Source organism: Parambassis ranga, chromosome 17, assembly GCF_900634625.1.
Source record: "Parambassis ranga chromosome 17, fParRan2.1, whole genome shotgun sequence".
Lineage (NCBI taxonomy): Eukaryota > Metazoa > Chordata > Actinopteri > Ambassidae > Parambassis > Parambassis ranga.
Window position 1 is genome coordinate 22,802,163 of NC_041037.1, and position 12,290 is coordinate 22,814,452.

Genomic DNA, 12,290 nt, shown 5'->3' on the forward strand with positions numbered 1-12,290 from the left:
GGACATGTCTAAAGGACAGAAAGGACATGTCTAAAGGACAGAAAGGACATAAAGGACTTAAAGGACATGTCTAAAGGACATAAAGGACATGTATAAAGGACAGAAAGGACATGTCTAAAGGACAGAAAGGACATGTCTAAAGGACTTAAAGAACATGTCTAAAGGACAGAAAGGATATGTCTAAAGGACTTAAAGGACATGTCTAAAGGACTTAAAGGACATGTCTAAATGACAGAAAGGACATGTCTAAAGGACTTAAAGGACATGTCTAAAGGACTTAAAGGACATGTCTAAATGACAGAAAGGACATGTCTAAAGGACTTAAAGGACATGTCTAAAGGACTTAAAGGACATGTATAAAGGACAGAAAGGACTGGATGACCTCCAACGTTTTACAGTTGAACTCTGATAAACTGAGGTCATTGTTTTTGGACCCAAACATCTCAGATCTAGATTATCTGATAACACTCTGTCTCTGGATGGAATTACTTTGACCTCCCCTCATTTAAACAGGTCTCTCAGACCTCCTTCTCTCACCTCCATAATATCACTAAGATCAGGAGCATCCTCTCAGAGTGATGCTTTTGTTGCTGTATTTATGAAGCCTGAAGAAACAGAGCTGTTGGTCAGACTGCAGGCATGTCTAAAGGACAGAAAGGACATAAAGGACAGAAAGGACATGTCTAAAGGACAGAAAGGACAGAAAGGACATGTCTAAAGGACAGAAAGGACATGTCTAAAGGACTTAAAGGACATGTCTAAAGGACAGAAAGGACATAAAGGACAGAAAGGACATGTCTAAAGGACAGAAAGGAAATGTCTATAGGACAGAAAGGACATAATGGACATGTCTAAAGGACAGAAAGGAAATGTCTATAGGACAGAAAGGACATAATGGACATGTCTAAAGGACATAAAGGACATGTCTACAGGACAGAAAGGACATGTCTAAAGGACAGAAAGGACATAAAGGACATGTCTAAAGGACAGAAAGGACATAAAGGACTTAAAGGACATGTCTAAAGGACATAAAGGACATGTATAAAGGACAGAAAGGACATGTCTAAAGGACAGAAAGGACATGTCTAAAGGACTTAAAGAACATGTCTAAAGGACTTAAAGGACATAAAGGACATGTCTAAAGGACATAAAGGACATTTCTAAAGGACAAAAAGGACATGTCTAAAGGACATGAAGGACATGTCTAAAGGACTTAAAGGACATGTCTAAAGGACAGAAAGGATATGTCTAAAGGACTTAAAGGACATGTCTAAAGGACTTAAAGGACATGTCTAAATGACAGAAAGGACATGTCTAAAGGACTTAAAGGACATGTATAAAGGACATGTCTAAAGGACTTAAAGGACATGTCTAAATGACAGAAAGGACATGTCTAAAGGACTTAAAGGACATGTATAAAGGACAGAAAGGACTGGATGACCTCCAACGTTTTACAGTTAAACTCTGATAAACTGAGGTCATTGTTTTTGGACCCAAACATCTCAGATCTAGATTATCTGATAACACTCTGTCTCTGGATGGAATTACTTTGACCTCCCCTCATTTAAACAGGTCTCTCAGACCTCCTTCTCTCACCTCCCTAATATCACTAAGATCAGGAGCATCCTCTCAGAGTGATGCTTTTGTTGCTTCTAGACTGGACTCCTGCAGCTCACCATGTCAGGATGTCCACATCACTGCATGAACAGCTGCAGTTGGTCCAGAAGCAGCCAAAGGATCATATCTCTGCTGTTCTGGCTCCCAGTGGACTCAAGAATACACAGATCCTTCTCCTCACCTACAAGGCTCTACATGGACTAGCTCAAAGTTTTTCCTGCCAATGTCTTTAAGGGCCTGCAGCAGGTCAGGCTCTGGGTCTCAGTACAGCGCTTAGAGACTGTTCTGTATATTCAAAACTGTACAAATTGAATTGAAATGAATTACTCATGCTTATGACCACTGAGGCTGTGCTGACATGAGCCAGGCTGGTTGATCAGGGCAGACGTCGTGAAGACATTGTTTACGTTTGATGAAGTCGATGTTTGTCAGCGCCCTCCTCTGACGTTCAAAGTTAGCGGTGTAGTGGTCCATGTTCTCGTAGCCATGTTGGACTTTATCCAGGTGGGACGTGTTGGTGCCTTCCACAATTCTAACCAGGAATCAAGAAAACAACTTTTAACAAGCAAACAAACAACAAACAACAAACATGACTGTTGTCAGAGACAGACACTCACTTCTGCAGCAGAGGTTTGGCCGTCTGTAGACAAGAAATCACAGGGAAAGCGTCAGCAGCTGGACAGCATTACAGCTGTTAGCACCACCATGCTAATACATGACAACAGGATGCTAGCTGCACATTCTGCTGAATGACACAGTGATTAGCTGTTGTTGGCTTTGACCTGGCCAGCCTGGAGCAGGTGAGGACAGAATGCTGTCAACACTGCTGACCATGTGTTCATGTTCAGTTCCCTACAAGGGTTAATAGGTATAATCTTAAATCGTTTAGTCTACTGAACGCCAGGAGTGAAGTGCTAACATGCTAGTTAGCATGTCTTTTAAAACCAGAACATGCTGCATTCAGAGTCACCTGCAGGAACACGGCCATCTCAGACTCGTCTAAGGTTTGGATGGCGGTCTCGAGCAGCTTGGCGGTGCTGTCCAGGTGCTCGGTGTACCTCCCCCTCAGGCTGCGGATGTAGTCAAGCTTCTCCTCCTGCTCCGCGTTGATCCTCAGCATCATCTCAGCCTTCTTCTCCTCCAGCAGACCGAACAGGTGGTCAAAGGTTTCACACACCTTTGACTTCTGTCTGCGACCGTTCTCCTGTCAACACAGTCACTACATCTGTGTGAATGACACACACACACGCCCCCCTATGATACCATAAACATGCAGAGACAAACCCACATCCACAGCTCTGCAGGTTTCCTCCAGCTGACTGATGGTTGCCTGAATCCTTTCATTGTTACCGACCAACAAAGACACACAGTCTGTCAGCTCCACCTGCACCACACACACACGCACACACCATTTCATTTTGATTGGATTTTGGTCTTAGCTTCACATCAGTGTGTGTGTGTGTGTGTGTGTGTGCGTCGGGACCTTCTGCTGGTGGAACACATCGATGAGTGGGGCGACCTCACAGTCTTTGTGAGCTCCAAACACTTTGCAGAGGGAACAGGTGGGGACGCTGCAGCTCACACAGTAGATGTTGATTTTCTCGCCCTCGTGATCATCACACATGAGCTGATCCAACTTCACCTCCGGGACAGGCTTACTGTGACAAACACACACACACACATCAGAGATAATCACTATTGGAGCTGATCAGTCATGGTTAATCACATGACTTGAACTTGTTTACCAGCTGCTGCTGTGTCACTGACCCACATTTAAAAATAGTCTGAATATGAGACAGCACAGGACAAGCACACACACACAGACCTGCACTGCTGTGTTCAGAGCTTCATCTGAATATTTGTTGCAGTAAGCATATTTTTTTATTCTGGACTTCTAATGGCGTGGAGCCTCCCAACGTATACTATAAACAACAAATATTAGGCTGCCAGGTGTGTGTGGTATGTTCAGGTGCGTGTGGTGTGTTCAGGAGCAAGGTGCTTTCAGGTGTGTGGTGTGTTCAAGTGTGTTTGGTGTGTTCAGGTGTGTGTGGTGTGTTCAAGTGTGTATGGTGTGTTCAAGTGTGTATGGTGTGTTCAAGTGTGTATGGTGTGTTCAGGTGTGTGGTGTGTTCAAGTGTGTGTGGTATGTTCAGGTGCGTGTGGTGTGTTCAGGAGCAAGGTGCGTTCAGGTGTGTGGTGTGTTCAAGTGTGTTTGGTGTGTTCAGGTGTGTGGTGTGTGTGGTGTGTTCAGGTGTGTGGTGTGTTCAAGTGTGTGTGGTGTGTTCGTGTGTGTGGTGTGTTCACGTGTGTGTGGTGTGTTCAGGTGTGTGGTGTGTTCGTGTGTGTGGTGTGTTCAGGTGTGTGTGGTGTGTTCAGGTGTGTGGTGTGTTCAGGTGTGTTTGGTGTGTTCAGGTGTGTGGTGTGTTCAAGTGTGTGTGGTATGTTCAGGTGCGTGTGGTGTGTTCAGGAGCAAGGTGCGTTCAGGTGTGTGGTGTGTTCAAGTGTGTTTGGTGTGTTCAGGTGTGTGGTGTGTGTGGTGTGTTCAGGTGTGTGGTGTGTTCAAGTGTGTGTGGTGTGTTCGTGTGTGTGGTGTGTTCACGTGTGTGTGGTGTGTTCAGGTGTGTGGTGTGTTCGTGTGTGTGGTGTGTTCAGGTGTGTGTGGTGTGTTCAGGTGTGTGGTGTGTTCAGGTGTGTTTGGTGTGTTCAGGTGTGTGGTGTGTTCAGGTGTGTGGTGTGTTCAAGTGTGTGTGGTGTGTTCAAGTGTGTATGGTGTGTTCAAGTGTGTATGGTGTGTTCAGGTGCTTCGTGCCCATCGGCCTCCCTGAGCTGACCACCAGCATCAGCAAGTCTAAACCTACTACCTGTCTTCTGGATCCGATCCCTTCACGGCTCCTCAAAGATGCTATTCCTCTGATCGGAGAGTCTATATTAGGACAGATCAACTTGTCTCTGGAAACAGGATATGTACCACAGGCTTTTAAAACTGCTGTGATCATTCCGACACTTAAAAAACCTTCACTGGACCCGGACGTCCTAGGAAACTACAGACCGATCTCCAACCTCACCTTTATCTCCAAACTACTCGAAAGAGCTGTTGTAAGTCAGCTAAACGACCACCTGTGTAGTAACAGTCTGTTTGATGCTTTCCAGTCTGGATTCAGAGCCCATCACAGCACAGAAACAGCACTGCTTAAAGTCACCAATGACCTCCTCATGGCATCGGACCGTGGACTTGTCTCTGTACTCGTTCTACTGGATCTCAGTGCTGCCTTCGACACCGTAGATCATCGCATCCTGCTACACAGATTGGAACACGAGATCAGGATTACAGGAACAGCACTGCGCTGGTTTAAATCATATTTATCTGACAGATTTCATTTTGTTCACACTAACGATGTGTCTTCCACAGGTACAAGGGTTAACCACGGTGTTCCACAGGGTTCTGTGCTCGGACCGATCCTGTTCACCCTCTACATGCTCCCTCTAGGAAACATCAACCAGAAGCACGGCATAAACTTTCACTGTTATGCTGATGATACCCAGCTGTATTTATCCATGAAGCCTGAAGAAACGGAGCCGCTAGTCAGACTACAGGTGTGTCTAAAGGACATAAAGGACTGGATGTCCTCCAACTTTTTACTATTAAACTCGGACAAGACTGAGGTCATTGTTTTTGGACCTAAACATCTCAGAACTAGTTTATCAGATAATACTTTCTCTCTGGATGGAATTACTCTGGCCTCCAGTATGACTGTGAGGAACCTTGGAGTTATCTTTGATCAAGACATGTCGTTTGTCTCTCATATTAAGCAGGTCTCCAGGACCGCTTTCTTTCACCTGCGTAATATTACTAAGATCAGGAGCATCCTCTCTCAGAGTGATGCTGAAAAGCTCATCCATGCTTTTGTCACTTCAAGACTGGACTACTGCAACTCTTTATTGTCAGGATGTCCACATTACTCCATCAACAGTCTGCAGCTGATCCAGAACGCAGCAGCTAGAGTTCTGACAGGAAGCAGCCAAAGGGATCATATCTCTCCTGTCCTAGCGTCTCTTCACTGGCTCCCAGTGGACTCAAGAATACACTTCAAGATCCTTCTTCTAACCTACAAGGCTCTTCATGGACTTGCTCCATTGTATCTGCAGGACCTGATTGTACCATATGTTCCTAATAGGACACTCAGATCTCTGAGTGAAGGTTTACTTGTCGTTCCTAGGATTCATAGAAGTAGAATGGGAGGACGAGCTTTCAGCTATCAGGCACCGCTATTATGGAACCAGTTACCAATCTGGGTCCGAGAGGCAGACACTGCCTCCACCTTTAAGACTAGACTTAAAACTTTTCTGTTTAGTAAGGCGTACAGTTAGCCTTAGACCTAGTGTGTAGCACAGCTATGCTGCTCTAGGCCTACGCTGTCAGGGGCACAAACATGATCCACTGAGCAGTTTCCCTCTCACCCTCTAACCTCTCCTTTTCTCTCCTTAGTCTGGCTCACACTGGTCTCAAGACCTGCATGCTGACCTGCAGTCCACCCGTGAAGTCTCTCTTGCTCTACATTGTCGGGGGGTACAAACATGATCCTCTGAGCAGTTTCCCTCTCACCCTCTGACCTCTCCTCCACTCTCCTTAGTCTGGATCATACTGGGTAATATCGTCTCATAATCTGTGTTAACTGTCTTCCTCGTAGTTCAAGTGTGTGTGGTGTGTTCTTTGTGTTTGGTGTGTTCCGGTGTGTGTGGTATGTAAGGTGTGTTCAGGTGTGTGGTGTGTGTGGTATGTGTGGTGTGTTCAAGTGTGTGTGGTGTGTTCAGGTGTGTGGTGTGTTCAAGTGTGTGTGGTGTGTTCAAGTGTGTTTGGTGTGTTCAGGTGTGTGGTGTGTGTGGTGTGTTCAAGTGTGTGTGGTGTGTTCAGGTGTGTAGTGTGCTTAGGTGTGTGTGGTGTGTTCAGGTGTGTGTGGTGTGTTCAGGTGCGTGGTGTGTTCAGGTGTGTTTGGTGTGTTTGGTGTGTTCCGGTGTGTGTGGTGTGTTCAGGTGTGTGGTGTGTTCAGGTGTGTGGTGTGTTCAAGTGTGTATGGTGTGTTCCGGTGTGTGGTGTGTTCAAGTGTGTATGGTGTGTTCCGGTGTGTGGTGTGTTCAGGTGTGTGTGGTATGTGTGGTGTGTTCAGGTGTGTTTGGTGTGTTCAGGTGTGAGTGGTATGTGTGGTGTGTTCCGCTGTGTGGTGTGTTCAGGTGTGTGTGGTATGTGTGGTGTGTTCAGCTGCGTGGTGTGTTCAAGTATGTGTGGTGTGTTCAGCTGCGTGGTGTGTTCAGGTACCTCGTGCTCCCCTGCTTGTACATGTCGATGATGTTCTCCACCAGCAGGTTTCTCTGCAGGCCGTAGACTCCATGTCGGTCCAGAACCACCTCATGGCGGCAGGATGGGCAGCGGAAACGGCCGCCGGATGTCACTGTGGAGCCGCTCCTTGTGGACAGGTAGGGATTGGATGCCTGTAAGGAGGCGGGGCATCACACATCCTCCATGTTTGTCCCAATTTAGTTGTCTGAGTCAGGAGTCTGATGTCTGACTGTTCTTGAATGCACCACAACAGCTCACCTTTGATCTAAAAACAGAATATAACTGTGTGTCTGTGTGTGTGTGTGTATTTGTATGTGTATGTGTGTGTGTGTGTGTGTCCGTGTGTGTGTGTGTGTTTGTATGTGTGTGTGTGTGTGTCTGTGTGTATTTATTTGTATGTGTGTGTGTGTATTTATTTGTATGTGTGTGTGTGTATTTGTATGTGTGTGTGTGTGTGTCTGTGTGTGTGTTTGTATGTGTGTGTGTATTTGTATGTGTATGTGTGTGTGTGTGTGTGTCTGTGTGTGTGTCTGTGTGTGTGTTTGTGTGTGTGTGTGTGTGTGTGTGTGTGTTTGTATATGTGTGTGTGTGTGTCTGTGTGTATTTATTTGTATGTGTGTGTGTGTATTTATTTGTATGTGTGTATGTGTATTTATTTGTATGTGTGTGTGTGTGTGTATTTATTTGTGTGTGTATTTATTTGTATGTGTGTGTCTGTGTGTGTATGTATTTGTATGTGTGTGTGTTTGTGTATGTATTTGTATGTGTATGTGTGTATGTATTTGTATGTGTATGTGTGTGTGTGTTTGTGTATGTATTTGTATGTGTATGTGTGTGTGTTTGTGTATGTATTTGTATGTGTGTGTGTGTATGTATTTGTATGCATATGTGTGTGTCTGTGTGTGTATGTATTTGTATGTGTATGTGTGTGTGTTTGTGTATGTATTTGTATGTGTGTGTGTTTGTGTATGTATTTGTATGTGTATGTGTGTGTCTGTGTGTGTATGTATTTGTATGTGTGTGTGTGTGTGTTTGTGTATGTATTTGTATGTGTGTGTGTTTGTGTATGTATTTGTGTGTGTGTGTGTGTGTGTGTGTGTGTTTGTGTGTCTCCCTCACCTGGAAGACGTCGTTGGCACACTTGCGGCAGAGGTTGTGTTGGCACGGCAGGATGACCACCGGCTTGGTGAACATCTCCAGGCAGATGGGACAGATTAGCTGCTTCTCCAGACTCTCCATGACGCTGAGTCCCAGTGAGAACCCCGTGGGTGGAGGTATCTGCTACGTGGACAAAGGCTGAAGGACAGAAGACAGAGAGGACAGAGGACGTGTCTGGCAGAGTAAAGGAAGCAGAGTGAAGCAGCAGCAGAACATGGAGCTGCACTCTGAGCTCAGTCTGTTTTTAGACGGAGGGACGTCAGCTGTTGCCGTGCCGACATGTCCTTATATGTCAGAGGTCAGGAGGAGACATGGGGGGTGGGGTATTAGAGCAGTTGGGGAGGCTGCAGCGCCTCCAGCTGGTCATGACCTATCATAGAACAAGTCCTCTTTACTCTTCTGTTTACTATGTTAAAATCAGGTCCATCCGCCCTGCTCACATTCTACAAGAGCACCAAAACCACCGGCCTTTAAACTGCACTCAGCTTATTCAGAGTTTATTTTAATAAACCGACACAAAAAGACGCCATGAACATTAAACGTTTTTACGTGTGTAACAAATGTGTCTGAGCTTTGTATGAGAAGACAGTCATCAATGAAAGGTCCATACAGGAGAACACAGCTCAAAGGTTGTTAGGTGTCTCCTGAGCAGGCAGTGTGCAGGGTGGAGCACACCCTCGCCTCCATGTCTGACCCTCCTCATCATTTTGTCATGGCATGACAGGCTGCAAACTGCAGGTCATGTAAAGAAATGATCACAACACCTGTGAGAGATCCCAGGACGTCTTTCTGCACCAGGGACGCCACCGCGCCGAACCACAGCCCCCTCCTAAATGTGGACTGTGCTCAGACGTTTGATCCAGCACCTTGTAGGCTTATTGTGGATGTGCTGCTTCAGGGCCTTTGGTGCTTCCATGCGGTCATCCTCATCAGGATCAGGATCACTGGAGCGGGGCACAGATTACAGGCAGTGGGGTCTGCTGAGTCCTCTGCTGCCCCTCTCACCTGTGGAGTGGCCCAAGGTTCTATTCTGGCCCCACTCCTCTTCTCCCTATACCTCCTTCCTCTCGGGTCCATTCTCCGTAAACATGGTGTGTCTTTCCATTTTTATGCGGATGATTCTCAAATCTACATGCCCTTAAAACGAAAGAAAAGTCACTCTGTTCAACAACTCTTAGACTGTGTTGAGGAGATTAAATCCTGGCTGTCAGCAAATCTGCTTCATTTTAACGACACTAAGACAGAGGTCATACTGTTTGGGCCCAGCGATGCCTCTGCTGCTGATGTAGATTTGGGTCCTGACACAACATCAAAAGTCCACAGTGACAATTCTGGGTGTAAAATTGGATTCCAACCTGAAACTTGATGCTCAGGTCAGTGCAGCTGTCAAAGCGAGCGTTTTTCAATTGAGGCAACTGGCCAAAGCCAAACCGTTCCTTTCTCAGCATCACTCTGAGATTTTAATTCATGCTTTTATTATGAATCGGTTAGATTACTGCAACGCACTTTATTATGGGCTCAGCCAGGCTTCACTTGCACGACTGCAGCTTGTACAGAATGCTGCTGCACGGCTTTTAACTGGGGCTAAGAAACGAGAGCACATTACTCCGATTTTAAAGTCACTGCACTGGCTCCTGATTTTAAAATTCTCTTATTTGTTTTTAAATCCCTTCATGGTCTCGCCCCTCAGTACATGTCTGACATGCTCCAGCCCCACTGCCCTGCTCGCTCTCTAAGGTCAGCTGACCAGTCTCTCCTGGTCGTCCCAAAAATGCAGAGAAAACTCAGGGGGGACCGCTCCTTCTCTGTCGCAGGTCCAAAACTGTGGAACAAACTGCCTTTGCACCTTAGACAGATTCTTTTATGGTTTTTAAGTCATCACTTAAAACATATCTTTTTACTCTGGCTTTTAACTCTGTTTGAGTTGTTGACTTTCACTTGTTTTATTGTTCTTACCCCTGACTGGTGCTTTTATTGTATGGTTTTATATTCCTGTGTTTTATCAAACTTATATTTATTCTATTTCATTTTATCCTATTTTATTAGTCAATTACTCTACACGTGATAGTTGGCTGACCCTGTTGTCTTTTAAAAAGTGCTCTATAAATAAAGATGGATTGGATTGGATTCAGCGGCTGAATGCTGACAGACTTACTTGGTGTCGTTGACATGTGATCCACTCATATGAAGCCTCCAGGTGATGGAGAGGAAGCGGCCTCTGGACGTGACCTTTGGAGGATGAGTCACATGAAAGATGGAGCTGGCCAAACATCTCTGAGCTTTGGCCTCTGTGAGGCCATTCAAATCTTTTCAGCGGCACCGGGGAGCGCTGAGCCGGCGGAGCCGCAGCCTGTTGTTCTTCCTGGAGGGAGACTTCCTCCTCTTCATCATCAACATTAACGCTGCACACAGAGGAGGTTTACACGACGTAACAATGATGACGCACACATGTAAAGACATGTTACATGAATACATACATGTCACGGGCCGGGTCAATCCCATCAGTGAGCTCGGTTTCATCTCCACTATTCATCTTCTTCTTGCCAGGTGTGCTGGGGGTTTTGGGAAATGATTCCACGTCTTGTTTCATGGGTAATGTGATTATTATTTGATTATAATGACCTTTATTTCATCATTAAAACTCACTGAGATTAAACATGTCTGTTCCTGGGACCTGATGTTTGATATGTCAGCAGTATTGTGTGGTTACAGATTATCCTCTGACATCATTCAAAGGCAGGGCGTGTGTCCAGGATTTAGACACGGCCATCAGGCTGCTATTTATAGCAATGGAAACCAAATCAATAAGCGTCACTCCATTTATTTCAGTTCACAACAAACTCCAAACCAAAACGTTATTTACATCTTCACTGTGCCCATATCTACAAAATAAGCCCCGCCTTCAACTACTTTAACACTCAACAAGCAACAACCAATCAGAGCATTATCTTGATCAATTACTACAGTACAAAGGTGAAGCCCCGCCCCTTCCCATGGACATCCTATGAAAAGACACAAATTACTTATTGATCCTGTTTGATTGACTTATGTGTAAAGGTTCAAATCCTAGACGAGCCCCCAATCACACGATTGATGAAGGCCATGAAGACAAGAATCGAACAATCAATCAAACACTAATCTATGGCCCACCAGAGGGGGCGGGCTTCACTCTGTGTTAGGTTATATGTTTGTTAAAAATCCCTGAAGAGTCCCAACGATGACTCCCTTTACAATTCTAGATATTAGTGGATCAAACCAAACCAAAAAGGAAGTCGACTTTCAATCTGTTTCTTCGGGCCGCCTCATGTGTACGTGTCTCCATATCTGCGGTGTCCATCTACCGTGATGCAGCTTGGGGTTTTTCTCACTGGCAGTAGTTGGCTGGTGGATGACCGGAGCTTCAGCGTCTGCAGGTACACAAGATCATGTGACACACCGCAGGTTTAAAACAAAACGAGGGGACGAGACAGGATGAGACGGGACGAGATGAGAGGAGACAAGAGGGGACGAGACGAGACAGGATGAGACGAGCCAGAACTAGACAGGACGAGACGGGACGAGATGAGAGGAGACAAGAGGGGATGAGACGAGACGAGATGAGAGGAGACGAGACAGGACGAGAGGAGACAAGATGTGACAAGACGGGATGAGATGAGACAAGAGGAGACAGACGAAATGAGACAAGGCAAGACAAGACAAGACCAGACAAGACAAGATGAGACAAGACGAAATGAGACAAGACAAGACAAGACAAGATGAGATAAGACAAGACGAGACAGACGAAATGAGACAGGACAAGACAAGATGGAATGGAACAAGACAAGACAAGACAAGATGAGATAAGACAAGACAAGAGAAGACAAGACGAAATGAGACAGGACAAGACAAGATGAGATGAGACAAGACAAGACAAGATGAGATAAGACAAGACAAGACAAGACGAAATGAGACAGGACAAGACAAGACAAGATGAGACAAGACAAGACAAGACAAGACAAGACAAGACAAGACAAGACAAGACAAGACAAGACGAAATGAGACAGGACAAGACAAGATGAGATGAAATGAAAGCTTGGGGCTTCCTGTTCTCTCACCAATGTCAGGGTCGTTGCGTATCTCCTCCTCCAGGTCATCGGGGGACATGTAGTCTGGCTCCGCCCCCTCTCCTGTGGGCATCGGC

The 12,290-nt window shown here is 45.7% G+C and overlaps 1 protein-coding gene and 1 pseudogene across 3 annotated transcripts in view; both read right to left on the reverse strand.

The window, feature by feature from the left end:
• Positions 1-8,350, reverse strand: part of LOC114450214 (tripartite motif-containing protein 55-like) — a 9,906-nt gene extending 1,556 nt beyond the window's left edge. The window contains exons 1-7 of one of the 3 annotated variants that reach the window (XM_028428218.1): positions 8,072-8,350; positions 6,932-7,104; positions 3,101-3,275; positions 2,906-3,001; positions 2,588-2,821; positions 2,235-2,257; positions 2,025-2,149 (exon numbers count right to left, since the gene is read on the reverse strand). In XM_028428218.1, coding sequence (XP_028284019.1) covers positions 2,025-2,149; positions 2,235-2,257; positions 2,588-2,821; positions 2,906-3,001; positions 3,101-3,275; positions 6,932-7,104; positions 8,072-8,191 — 946 coding nt within the window. In that variant the 5' untranslated portion in view covers positions 8,192-8,350. Of the gene's footprint in view, positions 1-1,944; positions 2,150-2,234; positions 2,258-2,587; positions 2,822-2,905; positions 3,002-3,100; positions 3,276-6,931; positions 7,105-8,071 lie in introns of all 3 variants that reach the window. The other 2 variants (XM_028428219.1, XM_028428220.1) reach the window with 2 other exon arrangements.
• Positions 8,351-11,412: 3,062 nt separating this feature from the next.
• LOC114449275 (dnaJ homolog subfamily C member 5-like) overlaps positions 11,413-12,290 on the reverse strand; it is a 2,498-nt pseudogene continuing 1,620 nt past the window's right edge.